The 15,581-nt window shown below is 40.9% G+C and overlaps 1 protein-coding gene across 1 annotated transcript; it reads left to right on the plus strand.

Annotated features, from left to right (window-relative positions):
* The first annotated feature begins 185 nt into the window (after positions 1-185).
* MCM8 (minichromosome maintenance 8 homologous recombination repair factor) lies at positions 186-15,493 on the plus strand. The gene is made up of 18 exons (XM_035321671.1): positions 186-408; positions 570-644; positions 1,137-1,219; positions 1,398-1,547; positions 2,272-2,375; positions 3,691-3,889; positions 4,404-4,489; positions 5,757-5,908; positions 6,950-7,145; positions 7,757-7,787; positions 8,094-8,234; positions 9,901-10,042; positions 10,658-10,853; positions 11,132-11,345; positions 12,250-12,459; positions 13,009-13,085; positions 13,532-13,721; positions 14,601-15,493. Exons 1-18 carry the CDS (start codon positions 267-269, stop codon positions 14,691-14,693), a joined length of 2,481 nt encoding a protein of 826 aa, XP_035177562.1. The 5' UTR covers positions 186-266; the 3' UTR covers positions 14,694-15,493.
* Positions 15,494-15,581: the final 88 nt, after the last annotated feature.

Here is a 15,581-nt window from a genome sequence, read left to right on the forward strand (position 1 = left end):
CCGGGGCTCGAAGGGGGACCCCAAGGCTTGGAAGGGGAATCCTGGGGTTGGGAGGGGGACCCCACGTCCTGCAAGTGGGACCCGAAGGCCTAGAGGGGGACCCCAAGGCCTCAAACAGGGGCCTCAAATCTTGAGCAGGTCCCTCAGGGCTTGGGGATGGTCCTCCGGGCTTGGAGGATCCCCCCATGGGCTCACGCTCCCAGCAGCAGTAATTTGTGAATTTTCTGCCCATCGTCATTGCCCCGAGCTGATGCCCCTAGAGCAGGATGAGCGCAGACGTCAGGGGAAGGGGGGCTGCCCGGGGGAGAGGCTTCCAGGGGTGGCGAGGAGGGTGGAGAGGAGGATGGCGCGGGGGATGGCGAGGACGAGGAGGACAAAAGGCAGAGTGGAAGAGAATGCCCCCACCTGGTGAGCTGGCTCCTCTGTTTTCTGGGCAACCTCTTGTGGCCCGCTTGTGTGCTGGGCAATGGCGCTGCTTGTCTTCTGCTGCTCTAAAGAATCACTAACAATAAAATTTGCGAAGTTTTAGTGTCCACGTTGTTTTAATCCCCATTTCATTTTTTTTTCAGTAACATCTCGACTAGTTCAATCAACATTGGACCAGTTTATTCCATATAAGGGCTGGAAACTTTATTTTTCTGAAGGTATTTTTAGACCAAAATTATGTATAGCAAATATCCTAGATATTTCTTTTCTCTAGAGGGGGTTATAAGAAGAGTGGATAAGTGGAAGAAAAAGCATTTGTATTTGTTATGTGAATGTGATACAGTTTTCAGTCTTGTAGCATGCTGTAATCTGGACTCCAAGCCTTGGAAAGAAACCTTGAATAGTGTAAAGTAAGATCTTCCTTAAACCTGCTCAATTTGGTACATAAAGCGCAGAGTCTGTCAAAGGCTGGAATCTCTGTGCCTCTGTTGAGCTTTTTTGCCCCTGTGTCCTTGACCTCTGTCATCCTAGAGACACTTCTCTTACAACACACCTTGTAACAGGACATTATTGTGGGACTGTAGAGATCAGTCATCTTCCTCAGGTCTGGAACGCAGAAAAAGAACGGAACAAAAATTGCCTCTTTATGTATTTTGTGAAATTGAAATACTTATTTCTGTCAATTATTAACGTAGCGTGTTTCTGATTAGCTTATGCTGACAAGTCTCCTTTTGTCCTGAAGACTCAAGCCTTTGAAAAATTTTTTATGCAACGCATTGACCTTTATGATAAGGTAAGATATATGCATGCATGGGTATATATCTCTGTTGTTGATGCAGTGACATTAGATAATTTTATTTTCTCTATCAAAGATAATCTCTATCACAGATGTGAAATGTTTATGACATGATTTGCATGTATTGTGTTGATTACGTATTGAATTGTATTTGATAACTTTAAATGTTTTGCAGGATGAAATAGAAAGAAAAGGAAGTATCCTTGTGGATTATAAGGACCTCATAGGAGATAGAGAATTAACAAAGTCAATACCAAACGTATCTGCTGAGTTACGGGATATGCCTCAGAAAACATTGCAGTGTATGGGTCTAGCGATTCACCAGGTAAATGTGAAGTTCTAATACATGCGAGCATACCCCTCATAATGAAAAGAATCAGTGGGACTTTAAGGCAATTATGATATAAAAACACATCTCTGTGCTTTTCTCTCTCATGGAAATTTTTGTTCAATCAAAGACCAGTAACTTCCATCTCTACACCATTTCTGTATGGCCTACAGAATCCCGATTTGAAAATTCTCTGGTCTTAGTGTGTTTTGCTTACTCATAGTCAAAGCAGCTGGCTAAAATTAGACGTAGTTCTAACAGTTACATCGTAGTGGCTTCTAATTGCTGTTTTTATCAATGGGCTGTGAGTTATTTGTGCTATTTATCTGACCTCACACAGAAAAGCCATGCCTGATGGGGGAATGGTGAGTGGGTGCAAGAATTCCTGGCTCTGTTCAATGTCTGTTAAAGGACTATTTCTCTGCTTGTTGAAAAGCAAATTCTCAGGTGCTTTTTTTGTCAAACAAAACTCTGTGCATTGGCCGGGATTGAAGACTATTGTAAACATTCATTTTATAATTCAAGAAACGCAATCTTAAATTCCTTTTAAAATGCATCTTAGAACTGTTCAGAAGCAGGAAAACACTGTCTAGTGGGGGTTGCTGGACAGCAGAGAGCTCTTCAGACTTCACCAGTAGGTCAGGCAGTAACCAAGTGGTAGCCAGTTGAACCCACGTGGCACGCAATATGAAGTCTGTGCCTGCCTTTGTCTTCTGTCTAGGTGCTAACAAAGGACCTTGAAAGGCATGCTGCGGAGCTGCAGGTGCAGGAAGGGTTACCGCTTGATGGAGAAGCCGTAATAAATGTGCCTCTCATTCATGCCAGGTAATGTGTTTAGTGTTTGTTTTGTTTTCAGGAAGATCCTTTTGTCACTTCCGTAGTGATCATCAGTGTCCATGTGTGGTGCTGAAGGCTTATTAACTGAGAGACTTGACCCTGTGAAGGTATTTCCAGAAGAACAGTCTATGTTTTTATCTTTGCAATGACAGAACCTAAGCTGTCCTGGTGAAGGCCAAGGCAAAAAGAAACCTGCTTATAAGCTGAAGAAGCAGGTTATACATAGAGAAGTAACTTAGAAGTAGAGCAACTATTCTGTCAAACACGTATTCGTTAAAAACAGAAATATATTTACATTTCTCATGTTTACCAGAAGAATTAGGAAAGGATTCAAAAGAATCTACCCTTCTGGTAGTAAGAGGCTTGCCTTCAGAAAGGAGTTGATTTGGTGTGTACGTAAACTATAGTGGGCGATATTTACTGTTCCCTGTATGTATGATTTGACAGTGGTAGAGGAAGGTTCGTTCTTTCATTTTACCTTACATCCGTTAAAGGTTTACTAACAGAAAGCTTCAAGAATTTTATTTCTAATTTTTTAACCTTTAATTTGAAACAAAGAAACTGAAATTATACTGATTTTTGAATAAGCACGTACATTCAAGAAGCTTAATTGCTGTTATCACTGTAAAAATGTGACTTCCTTCGGTTTCCTAATGAAACAAGTCCTAAGTACATTTTTTTTCTTCAGAAAACAGTCTCAGACCTTGGGATTCTGAGAGGGAATGGGAGTGTTAGCTCTGAGTTCTTTTTGTTTTTTTTTTCTGCTGGTCCCAGCATGTTTTGACACAGCAGGTCACATTAACTGGGGAGTTTGCCAGACTATGATATATTAGTAAGCTTTGTTGTTATAAAACTGCACCCTTTTAATTAGGTACTGGATGGTGTTTAGGAAAACCTGTAGACGAAAAAGGCATCTTTTGGAGCACTGACATAAAGCTTTGATTCTTTTGTCACAAGTCTAAACCCTGGTCTTAATTGGGAATAATTCAAAGGCAGTTATACATGATTATTATTAAGTATTTTCTGTGATTTCGGTAGTCATGGTTGTTTCCAGGGGGAGGTGTCGCTATAAAAACAAGATGTGCTGCTTTCAAGAACAGCTATCAAAGACTAGGCCATGATTTCACAGATGCATTCATTCTAATCATTGCTCTGGACTGCTGTTCATAATTTACTTGTAAACCTTTTTGTTGGGTGTGTTGTTTTGATTGGTTGGGTTTTGTTTTGGCTTGTTTTTTTTTTTTTTGGATCTTCATTTAAATGTGGTAGGCTTTCAAAACGCTCATGCTTTACTTCTGTCTAGGGTGTACAACTACGATCCGCTGACTCAGCTGAAAAACGTCCGGGCCAACTGCTATGGGAAGTACATCGCCTTGCGGGGTACCGTTGTGCGCGTCAGTAACATTAAGCCTCTGTGCACTAAGCTCGCCTTCGTATGTGGCACGTGTGGAGATGTTCAGAGCGTTCCTCTACCTGATGGGAAATACACTCTTCCAACGAAGGTAAGTTAAAATTGCCCAAGCTCATACTTCTCCCTCGTGCATTTCTGTCGGGATTTGAAACTATGGCAACATATGGGATATGGCAACACCAGTAGCATTGAAGGGTGAGGAAGGGTGGTGAAAGGGGAATTAGTTCTGATATTTAAAGCTAGTTTAAACATGACAATTTAAAAAACAAAACCAAAGAAACTTACCTTCCGGCTTTGAATTAGTACATAACCTTGAAAAAAATGTACTACTGAAACAAAAGCAGGTTGTAGAAACTCCTGTGAATCAGGGGATCGTAGAAATTACCGGTGTTTGCTGTAACAACTGACTCAGGGATCAGCTGTCATGCTTGATAGCTCTTTGTAATTATATGTTAGTCTGTAGCCTTAATTTAATGATTTTTTTCCTTAAATTGCGGCAATCAATACTGTTGCCTTCCTTTCATTTTGAAAAATAAAAAAGGCAGGTTAAAACTGCTATCAAAAAAAAAAAGACTAAGATGGAATTGTAATTAATTCTATTGCAGTGCCTTGTACCTGAGTGCCGTGGCCGGTCATTCACACCCGACAGGAGCTCTCCTTTAACCACAACAGTGGACTGGCAGTCTGTTAAGTAAGCACCTCTTCCCTCCTGCACAAAAATGTAATAAACACTGTAGTCAAAAAGCAACGGGATGGCTCACTGTATGTTACACGCTGTAGTTTTAATCTCCTTACTAAGCATTCTTCAAAGATTGTGTTGTTACAAAGCAGTTTTGTCAGAGAAATAGTGTACTTTGTATATTAACCCTGGACAATGTAATAGTTTCTTGGGAATTCCTCCTAACGTGAATTCTTTGAGAAATGTTAAGTTAGTGCTCTTTGTAGACTTTCTACATCATTTTTAGATGCATTTAATATTTAATAATTCCTTTTAATGACTTGAAAGTCAGTTAGGAAAGCCCTGTTAAATTATTCGTCAGCTGTGACACTTGACTTGAACAAACTGAATGTTTCTTATTGTTTCCTTGATTCTGCTGTACTATGACCATGCTGCTGTTGCCCCATAATACACATTCAGGAGAGTTTGCTCAGTGTTCTGCTCATCCTGTTAGCTTACTGCAGGTAAGCAGTAAGCTCACCTGAACAGAAACAGAACTCATACTGCTTTCCTGTGGTTGTGTTCAGATTCTGTAAGTTCACATGCTCAGTATCAAGTCTTACTGTGCCAAATGACATCCAAGTGTATTATTTGAAGAACCTTCTGTAAGAAGTGATTTAGAACTCATTAAAAAGAGTGCTGACATTCTTGTTAGTAGCTGTAGAGGGTGCTGTTCATCACAGCTTCAGAGAAGCTTTACGCTGAGCTTCTAGGAAAACTTGCAGGACTCTATGTGCAGAGTCAAAATCAGAACCTTTTAAAGAACTTGTTAGCTGCTGGCCTTTTGCACCTCCACAGAGTGCACTACTGTTCTTGCGGTGGCCTGAGGAACTTCGTGGCGTTTTCTAGGGTTAAAATGCCCATTAAGCACTCATCAGGGCTATAATGTCTGACTTCCTAACTTTGTAAATAAAGTCCATCTTATTTCACATACTGTACGTATTTCTACATGAATACAGTCAGTAGTGCTAGAAAATCTGAAGTCCACATTGATTATTATTTCAGGAGTACATTGTTACTGTCCTTTGGGGTTTTAGGTATGTTACATGCCCGTTTGTTCAAGTCTGAGTTGAAGAAGCCTGTTTCTCCAAATTTAGCACCACTGTTTCTAGTGTTGATTGGGACATCTGTGGTGCCTCCCTTCTCAATGTATGCTGTTCTTTGTGTGCCAGAATTGGTGACACATGGTGTTACCATATAATGTTACGCATGGAGCGCGTGCTTACCATGTGTATTGCAGAGTTCAGGAGCTCATGTCAGATGATCAGCGAGAAGCAGGCCGAATCCCTCGTACAATCGAATGTGAGCTGGTTCAAGATCTGGTGGATAGCTGCGTGCCAGGAGATGTGGTCACAATTACAGGGATAGTTAAGGTGTCAAGCACTGAGGAAGGTAAAACACACATCTCAGAACACTTTTTTTTTCCTAGTGTTTTCACAACAAGATAAACAGTCATCCTCTTTCATTTGAGCACTCAAAGTTTTAAAAGCATTAAGTGAATTTAAGTTCCCCAAGCTTCATACCAAGGTGTCACATTGAAAAGGCAATGTGCCTTGCTGCTCACAAGGAGCACTGTCTCAAATGTCCACTGACAGAGGGAGTTTGTCTTTTGCAACCCACTGCTCTATATTTAACTCTAGTCCTCAAGTTCCAGTCCTGACATGCAGTCTTTTATGGTATGCCAGCTGATAGGAAAGCCTTCTCTGAACTGCTCACGTGGGGGGACATCCTTATTTCCTGAAGTCTCGTTGAGGCTCATTATTTGTTTAACCTTTTTCCTTCAATGTCTCCCTCAAATTATAGAAAAGCCATCATGCGATTGTGATGGCATATTACCTTTTTCAGTATAGTTCTCCCTAGACAAATCTTAGAATTCTTGTTTTCCCCAAAAATGAAGAAGCATGTTGTGCGTAGCTGTAATAGAATGAATGTACTGCAGAGAATTGCAGTTGTGATTTACTGTGAGCCTGCGTTCACTGCTCAGTTATCATTCTCTGGAGCATACAGAAAAACTTTAATTATTAAGGTATATGTTCAATTGTTCTGCACACTATATTTTTTTTCTGTAAATATTGAGTGGGAAAATCTTGTGTACAATCTTTCACTTGCCTAGAGTAATATGACTTAAAATTCTTGGAAGAATTCACTGATGTTGGGAGAAAATGCATAAACACAGAGCGTTTCCCCCTGATAGAGAAAAATGTTTTATGGACCTAAATGCAAAGAACTTAAAGAACAAATGCAGCTAGAAGCTTTTACTCACTTTGCATCAATTTTTGAAAATGCAGGTGTCCAACTACTTAAACATGCAAAACAGAGGCTGTAAATATGTCTGCTAAATATTTCTAAATTGCCCTGTGCCATCTGTAAATAACATCAGGATTTAAAATGCAAAGCTTCTTCCTCATTGTCTGTCAATCTTCCTAACAGGAGCTTCTAAAAACAAGAACGACAAGTGTGTGTTCCTGTTGTACATTGAGGCAAATTCCGTCAGCAACAGCAAAGGACAAAAAACAAAGAACTTTGATGATGAGAATTTTCAGAGATCATTCATGGAGTTTTCACTTAAGGACCTCTATGCTGTTCAAGAAATCCAAGCTGAGCAAAATCTCTTCAGGCTCATTGTGAAGTAAGTTGTGTCAGAGCTAGATTAACTTCTGAATCAGCATGACCAAGTTTTTCAGGTCAACCCTGAGACAGAGAGCAACGGGTAAACAAAGCAATCCACTAATTTGTGCTTCTCACTGACCAGTTTAATTCACAAGCACCGTTTTGTTCTCTGCTCTGCTTTTCTGCAGCAGAGAGGGAAGAGGCAGTGATTAGTGGATGTGAAAGACCCTCGGTTCAGATGGAGAAATACTTCTCTAGCTGGACCGTCCCTCAGGTCCTGCCAGTGGGATCAAAGAACACAAAACTGCAGAACCTTTAGAAGGAGGTTTACAGGCAGTTATTTGATTAAAAAATCACAACAGTGCAGGAACCGCTGGGAAAATGGTCCTTCTTTGCAGTTGTGCAAACTCAAATAAAAGGCTTTTCAGATTGCTTCAAGTATATCTGGTTATCTAAAAGTTTTGAGAAATATGGTGCTGTTTTTACTTTTAAACCGATTCTAAGAATTAAACAACTAAGCAAAAATTTTGTACTTAAAAAGCACTCTGGGATGAGAGACAGAACAAGTGATTAATAATAACATGAGATCTGTGTTTCCTCCCCTGTGTCACGATATGCTTTGTTTTTCAGCTCTCTTTGTCCTGCCATCTATGGCCATGAGGTAAGCAGTTTGACAGCTTTGCTTTGCAACTTCAGGCTGAAAGGTTGATGCTACAGCAAACTCCTACAGGGTTTGTGAAGTTTACCTGGGGTGGAGGGAAGAGGCAGGGGCTGTATTCGTGGGTGAGTTTTCAGTGTTCCAGTGCATGAACTAACAGGGAGGTGGCAGCCTTATACCTTTGCATCTTTCTTCTGGGATTTAAGCTCAGCTGTCCAGAACAGAAGGGTTACTACAAGCAGTTCTGGGGATTGTCAGTAACCAATCACAGTGACTGAATACTGACTATTTTGGTGTGTACTGCCACAGATTGTAAAGGCAGGCTTGGCCCTGGCGTTATTTGGAGGATGTCAGAAGTTTGTTGATGACAAGAACAGAATCCCGGTTCGAGGAGATCCACATGTTCTGGTTGTTGGGGATCCAGGATTAGGAAAAAGTCAAATGTTGCAAGTATGAGCTGATTTCTTACTAGTGCATGATTGTATTTTTCAGTAATTCCTTGCTACCTTTACTTCCTGTGAGCATTGTAGGGTAGCTGCATGAAAACCAAAGGGCTTCTTAGCATGGATGGAGATGTCTTTTCATATGGCATGCCTCAGATGTAGTGTATAGCACCCAAATGGCTTCCCTGCAGTCCACTCTTTGCTGAGAGCCTCGCGGAAGAGAACCAGCCTGTTAAAACGTTTACAAAGCAGAGATACTCAGTCAAGCCTGTGGACTTTAAAGTACTTTGTACTCTTGCCCTTGTTAGCTCCTTTCACCAACTTACCTTCTTGGTGAGGTGTTTCACTTTATTCATGTAGCTATCCTGCTGTCAAAATAAGTCCATTTTTAGAACTACCATGCTATTCACCTTCTGAGAGGCTTATTTCCCTTCTCTTATCCTATTTCTATGTGGCTGGCCTAGATCTCTGCTCTTCAGGGAAAGGACCTGCTCCTGTGTTTGCATCTCAGTCTTGGTGGGCATTTTTTTGTGCGACTGCAAAGCCAATTAACAGCAGAACGTATCTTAAACTGAATGGTTTTAAAGTTCCATGCCTTTGCTTGTGGTTACTGTGAAGTGAAAGGGGAACAGAGTTTTTTAGACTTGCAGTATTCCATACCTCATTAAAAAGACTCGGATTTTTTTAAATGTGGATATGTCATGTTAAGATGTGCCTTGAAATAATTTAACCAACACGACAGATGTATGTGCAAGCATCCTGATAAATGATTTTTTATTTTTTTCCACTGAATTGGGAATATCTGGCATATAATAAATTACTTTGTGGCTTTTGTCCACCACATAATACTAAGTAATAGAATGCCATTAGAGAAGTGCTAGTAGCCGACTCCTCAGATGAGACCCTGAGACAGAGCTCCTTTCTATCATCACTGCCACAGAAGAAAAACAAACAAACAAAAAACAACACAAGAACAAATCCAGTTTGTGGTGGGTTTTGTTGTTTTTGTTCTTGTCTTCTGTTTGTTCATTTTTGTTTCTTAATTTAGTTGTCAGTGCCTGTCACTTACCTGGCACTGAGCAAATATACTTCGGGTGTTATGTTTTGAATAAAACAAGCATCAGTAACTAAAGTGAATTTTCCCAGTAAATCTCTAATGATAACTGTTTTCTCAACAAGCTTAACTGCAACACCTGTCGTTTGCTAGTCCTTTCAAAGCAGAAGCTGTTTTCTGGCTACTAGGGGCATGGCAAAGACTAGGGCTCTCCTTCATGCCTTAGTTGTGGAATAAACTATGCTTCCCCCCCTCTGAAGCAGCTTGTGTTGGCCAGCCAGATAAGATGTTAGTCTAAATAGGCCCTGGGGCCTGAAAATACAGAAACCATGTATCTGCAATTCTGTGATGCATCAGATCTTCCCCAGCATTTCCACACACTTCGGATGCAGGTGTTGAGCCCCACGTCCTAATAGTTTTGATAACACAGTAGATGAATCTAAGTGCAAGGATAGTGACAAAAGTTATTCCTGCTGTTTTGCAGAAACATGTCTTTTGGGGTTGCAGGGGGTTACAGCTTTACTGTTGGGGCCATGTCAAATGGAAAGAAACAGATTTGTTTTTGCTTTGTACTGTTTCTCTAGAATAAGGCTTATGAGAAAAGTGTTTTTTCTTCCAGGCAGTGTGTAACGTTGCTCCTCGAGGTGTGTATGTTTGTGGTAATACTTCCACCAGCTCTGGCCTGACTGTTACACTGTCTAGAGATGGTGCTTCGGGAGATTTTGCCTTGGAAGCTGGTGCTTTAGTGCTCGGAGATCAAGGTAATGCTTGTAATGCTATAGGTTTCATACGAACAGACTTGGTGGCGGGAGGTGCTGCTGAGTCGGGGGTTGTTAACTACAGTGCTTGCGTAAATGGGGTTTAAAAATGAAAATCTGAGGCATGATAGTGGCTTTCCTGATCTGGGAAGTTCTGAGCTTCTCCAGTGACTGCTCCAGAGGTGGTTCCTGCTTTCTTAGGGCTTAGGATGTATGTAAAACTGGAGGCCTGCAATTCGCATACCAGTCTTATTTCCTGTGTCAGAGAACTTAAGATTTCCTTTGTGAGAAATCTCTGACTTAAGGGCAGCTACTGGAGTGTTACTGTTTTTGAAAAATAGCTTGCTTATGAGCTTGGCCACTTATTTCTGCTTTTACAAACAGCTTGTTTTGGCATCTTAATGAGTAACCAAGACACTGCCTCTGCAAGCCAAGCCAGCTTTATTCAGCTGCAGCAGCTTGGAACGGAAACAGACCTTGCTGAAACAAAGGCTTGGTCCAAGATCTCCTGCAGTACCTAGACTCTGAGTGGAGTTCTGATGTTGCACTGGATTGTAGTATACACTTGTCCGTTAGTGAACAGGTTTCTAATAAGCCTTTGTCCTGTATTGCTTCCAGGTATTTGCGGAATAGATGAATTTGATAAGATGGGAAGCCAACATCAGGCTCTGCTGGAAGCCATGGAACAGCAAAGTATCAGCCTTGCCAAAGCTGGCATTGTTTGCAGCTTGCCAGCCAGGACATCTATCGTTGCTGCAGCAAACCCAGTTGGAGGGCATTATAACAAAGCCAAAACGGTGTCTGAGAACTTAAAGTGAGCACTTTTCTGAAATGCTGCTTACATGATCCAAATTCAGGAGCAGGTGCTTCAGCCAGGCTTGCAGTTGGGTTTAATTGACCTCTGGTTTCCTGGAGCTTGAACACAAGCTTACTGTAGTAACTTTTCATGCTTTTTTAGGAGATAAATTGCTGTTTTGCTTTATCCTTAGTGAAAAGGACACAATTCTCTAAATATTTTTGAAGCAGAGCAGAGTTACTGTAGTTTTCCTACTTTAATACAGGTGTTGTGTGGTTTTCTTGTCTTTACTCTAGAATGGGGAGTGCTTTGCTGTCAAGATTTGATTTGGTTTTCATTTTGCTGGACACCCCAAATGAAGATCACGATCACTTGCTGTCCGAGCACGTGATGGCTATCCGAGCTGGAAAGCGGGCAGCGTGCAGCAGCGCCATTGTGAGTCGTGCCAACGTGCAGGATCGCTCTGTTCTTGAAGTTGTTTCTGATCGGCCACTGCTTGAAAGACTAAAGGTAGGACTTGTCCTGTGACTGTTGCTGTGCTCCTTGCAGTGGGACCTCGCAACCTCAACCTGCTAGATGTCTTCAGTCTCCCACTCCCATTCTTCTCACGACAACTGGCTCTGAATTCAAGAAGTGTTAAGGCCCCAGCCACCGGTTTCTGCAAGTTGTCTCTTGTAGCTAACGTCATCCACCATGTTGGAGTTGCTAAAATTATGCCAATTCACATGGAGAGAGTTTATCTGCTGGGTTGCTTTTTTCTTTTTTTTCTTATTTGGGGTAGAGGGAAGGTATTTTGCATCAAATCAGATTTCCTGTATTAATTTTGGTAGGGAGCTACAGAACTAGATTGGGTGTAATAATTTCATATAACATGCTGTGAAATACTGAATCCCAGTAAAGCAGTGTAAGTGCTTGGACAAGTACTTGGACATCTGCAGACTGAGATTGAGGATTATGGGAGGGAACCGATAGTTGATTATTAAATCTCAGTGGTTAGTCTGAAGGCTGATAGTGCTAAATGCCAGGTCTCGGAGAAAATAAACCCCTATGGGAGCTAAACGCTTGCACTTTGGGAAATGCAATGGCTTAAACTTCTGTAGAGGTGTATACTGTAACAACTGGGAAATTGTATTTTCCCTTTTTGAGAGAATTCTTGATATAGCTGGGTGACCTTTGACACCAAGAAGTGGAAAATACAAGCTTCTGCTGCTTGTTCTGAAATGGCAAAGCGTGTCTTAACACGGTGCATGGACTTCAGAAGAACACAGCTCATATATGTGGCACCATGTTCAGAACTTTGTGAAGATAGCACCAGATAAAGCCTAGAAGATGAATTTTTTTTGTTTAAAATTGTATTCTATAGGGTTCTGACAGAAAAGCAGAAGTCTAAGACTTTTGTTTGTAATTGGGTTAGATCTCACCAGGAGAAAACTTTGATGCCATTCCACATCAGCTGCTGAGGAAGTATGTCGGATACGCTCGGCAGTATGTTCACCCAAAGTTATCTCCAGAAGCTGCTCAGGTCCTCCAGGAATTCTACCTTGAGCTTCGGAAGCAGAACCAAGGAGCAGACAGCACACCAATCACCACAAGGCAGCTGGAGTCACTGATTCGACTTACAGAGGTAAATTCAAGCTGGGATACTTAAGGATTGAAAGCAAAGAGATTATTCCTAAAGTGACACTGATATCCCGTATTTTCTCACAGCTTATTTACTGCCTTGTTTTAAGATATAAGAGACTTACAAATGCTTAAGAGCTGCTGTTGTTTAAAGCTTCTTAAGAGGTAAAGCACCCTTAAGGGGGTAGAAATAAAATCTATTGTGCCCTCCTAAGAGGAGAGCAAGTAGGTGCAGGCAGAGACAAGCTGCTGCCCATCTTGAACCCTAACTGTGCCTTAATAACATTTTGTGTTATTCTGCTGCTTCCCAGGGATGTGCTGTTAAAAAGCAAATCAACTCTAACCTGGTGATAATGTGTGTATGAAGGACATGATGCTGAAATGCTGTAAAAAGTAGAGGGCTTGTCATCGAAAGCCTGTAGGCTCCATCTCTGTGCTCCCAAATCTAAATCTCGTGCTTGTTACATCATTGTGTGCACAGGGCAGGGTTGTAGCCTTTCCTCACATCAGGTATAGTACCTTAATATACCTTTCTGGTTTGTTTTGTTTTAAGGCACGATCGAGGCTGGAATTAAGGGAGAAATGTACCAAGGAAGATGCTGAGGATGTAATAGAAATAATGAAATACAGGTAATATGCAGTGCTTTAAAAACAAAGCATCTTGGTGTTATTCAAAGACTTTTTTAATACTGACAGGCAAACACAGCGAAGAAAAGACTACGCCTTATTTAGGCCCATGGTACTAACATTCAGGGTTAACTCTCTTTTAAAAAGTGACGGTAGCCCAAAGTTGAATTCTGTCACTTCAACTTCTGAGCTGTGTCATCAAAGCAGTTATGAATATGAGTGCACTGTAATTTAGAGATGAGGTGCTGCCAGGAATTTTTATCCCGTGTGCTCACTGCCTATTGTTGCTGTTGAACAGCTTAAGTTTAAAAGTGGTTTGGACAGATGCTTGATTTAAGTTCCCTAGGTAGGAAATCATCCCTTAGGAAAAAAGCATCTCAAGCAGTTATGTTTCAGGAAGAACAATCACGCATTTTTACTCTTACTTCCTGTTCATGTATTCATTTTAGCATGCTGGGAACCTACTCGGATGAGTTTGGGAAACTGGACTTTGAACGTTCCCAGCATGGGTCTGGGATGAGCAATCGGTCACAAGCCAAGAGATTTATTTCTGCCCTCAACAGCATTGCAGAAAGAACGTACAACAATCTCTTTGAATTGCAACAGCTTCGACAGGTTGCAAAGGAGCTACAGATGCGAGTAAGTATGGAAATTGAGCATTTCTACAACAAGAGCAGCCAAAATTAGTTATTGTGTATTTATTATTTATTTAGGCTGTGGTGTCTGTTGTAATTGTGCAGTGAGGTCTCTGCTTGGCCTTCACTGGCCGAGATGTGCCCTTTGGGTTTTTGTTTCTGCCTCATGCATCTGAATGCTGTAACTTGGTAGGAATACCATGTAGGACACGGGGCCACAGACGTATTTTATCCCGTAACAGGTTTATATGCTGTGCTTGTGAGGGAGGCTTCAGCCAAACAAAAATATTGAGAGTTAATTCTACTTCTTGCTTCGTGGTCAAAAGCTTTAAATGCCAGTGTAAAACTTCTGAAACTGGATTTTAAGTGAGAAGTAGTAAGCAGGGATTTCTCTGTACTGTGGCCAGTAATGCTGTTCTTCTCTTACGTGGTCAACCTACCCTGGTCTGCTGGGGCAAGGTGACTTCATTTCCAAACTTGTCCACATGTGGGCTATACATAAGAGTAGATCAGGTGTGATTCCTGTCTGACAGAATGTTATTGCCCTCAGAACGCATTATTGCCCACTCTTCTCACATGAACATTCATTTAGCAACCAGTTACTTGTAGCTAATTGAATTAATTCTAATTTTGCTTTCATACAGTATTTTTTGCCCATTCAATGTTCTAGACATGGAATAAATACTCGGAAGTCAATGAGAACTGTAGAAATTGTACTTTCATATATTTGGTAGACATTTGTGTTTTAGAACATGTATAAATACGTATGTTACTCTGCATAGTTCACTAAGTTATGTGTAAATACTGCAATTCTTTTAAATTGTTGATGTTGCTTTGTACCAGGTAAAATTTAATTCTTCCAGTCTGACTTTTTTTTTTCCAGGTATTCGATTTTGAAAGCTTTATTCAATCCCTAAATGATCAGGGTTATCTCTTGAAAAAAGGCTTGAGAGTTTACCAGCTTCAGACTATGTGAAGAGAGACAATGCGTGTCTCTGAAACTTGGAGACACAACCAAAGTACCTGGAATGGGCTGATGGATGCAGCAATAAAGCGCCCTGAATTGCAGCCTACCACAGAAGCTGATGCACCGTTGCTTACTTGAGGTGCGAGATCATTGTTTGGGAACTGTTAACGCCAGCAGGCTTGGCTGAAGCTGTCGTGGACCAAACTGCCACGGGATACTGCTGCCGGACTCACCCTGTAGGTGTAGGTCTGCTGGCCCACATGATCACAACAAATGTTGCTTCTAAACTTAGTGATGTTCTACCCACACGTTTTAAAAAAGGAATCTTTCATGAAAAAACAATGTCAGTTGGGTTTTTAGCATTGTAGTTCGTCTGAGGAATTTATTATGTAGAAATGTTCCCAAAAATTTGGGAACCAACATGTTGAGCCAATGCAGCTTTATAGCAGTAAAAAGTGGTACTTCATTGAAACTGATTTGGTGTTCTCATTTGTAACTCTGTATTTATTGGACTTAGACTTTATTTGGAGTGCAAGTCTAATATTTAATGTGTAAAACGGGAATTGAATCTTTATTTTTTCATTAAACTTATAAGTAACTTTATGTTAAAATATATTGTGAGTTATTTATTCAAGTGATACAGTGACAGTGAATGGGTGTGGTTATTAACAGCTATTTCATAATGCATTCATCTTACACAGGTATGTGTTTAACTCTGCTCCTGCCAGGATGTCTGTTCCACAAAGTGCTCTGTACAATTTTATGAAATCAGGATCATGGTCTAGTCTAATAAAATGGCAGTTTTTTCAGCTTGGTGTAAATATTTTTTAAAAAATCAATGTGTTGCTGAAGCTTCTGTTCCCTCCCTCCTCTAAGACGTATAAGAAAATAAGCTTC

This window comes from Oxyura jamaicensis, chromosome 3 (assembly GCF_011077185.1).
Source record: "Oxyura jamaicensis isolate SHBP4307 breed ruddy duck chromosome 3, BPBGC_Ojam_1.0, whole genome shotgun sequence".
NCBI classification, from domain to species: Eukaryota; Metazoa; Chordata; class Aves; order Anseriformes; family Anatidae; genus Oxyura; species Oxyura jamaicensis.

Bases quoted from the DNA above. Each gene is read 5' to 3' on its own strand.
- MCM8 (XM_035321671.1), top strand. From the start codon at position 267: ATGAGCGCAGACGTCAGGGGAAGGGGGGCTGCCCGGGGGAGAGGCTTC. The intron at 409-569 runs GTGAGCTGGCTC...TTTTTTTTTCAG, and splicing joins GAAGAGAATGCCCCCACCTG to TAACATCTCGACTAGTTCAA. The intron at 7,788-8,093 runs GTAAGCAGTTTG...GTACTGCCACAG, and splicing joins CTGCCATCTATGGCCATGAG to ATTGTAAAGGCAGGCTTGGC.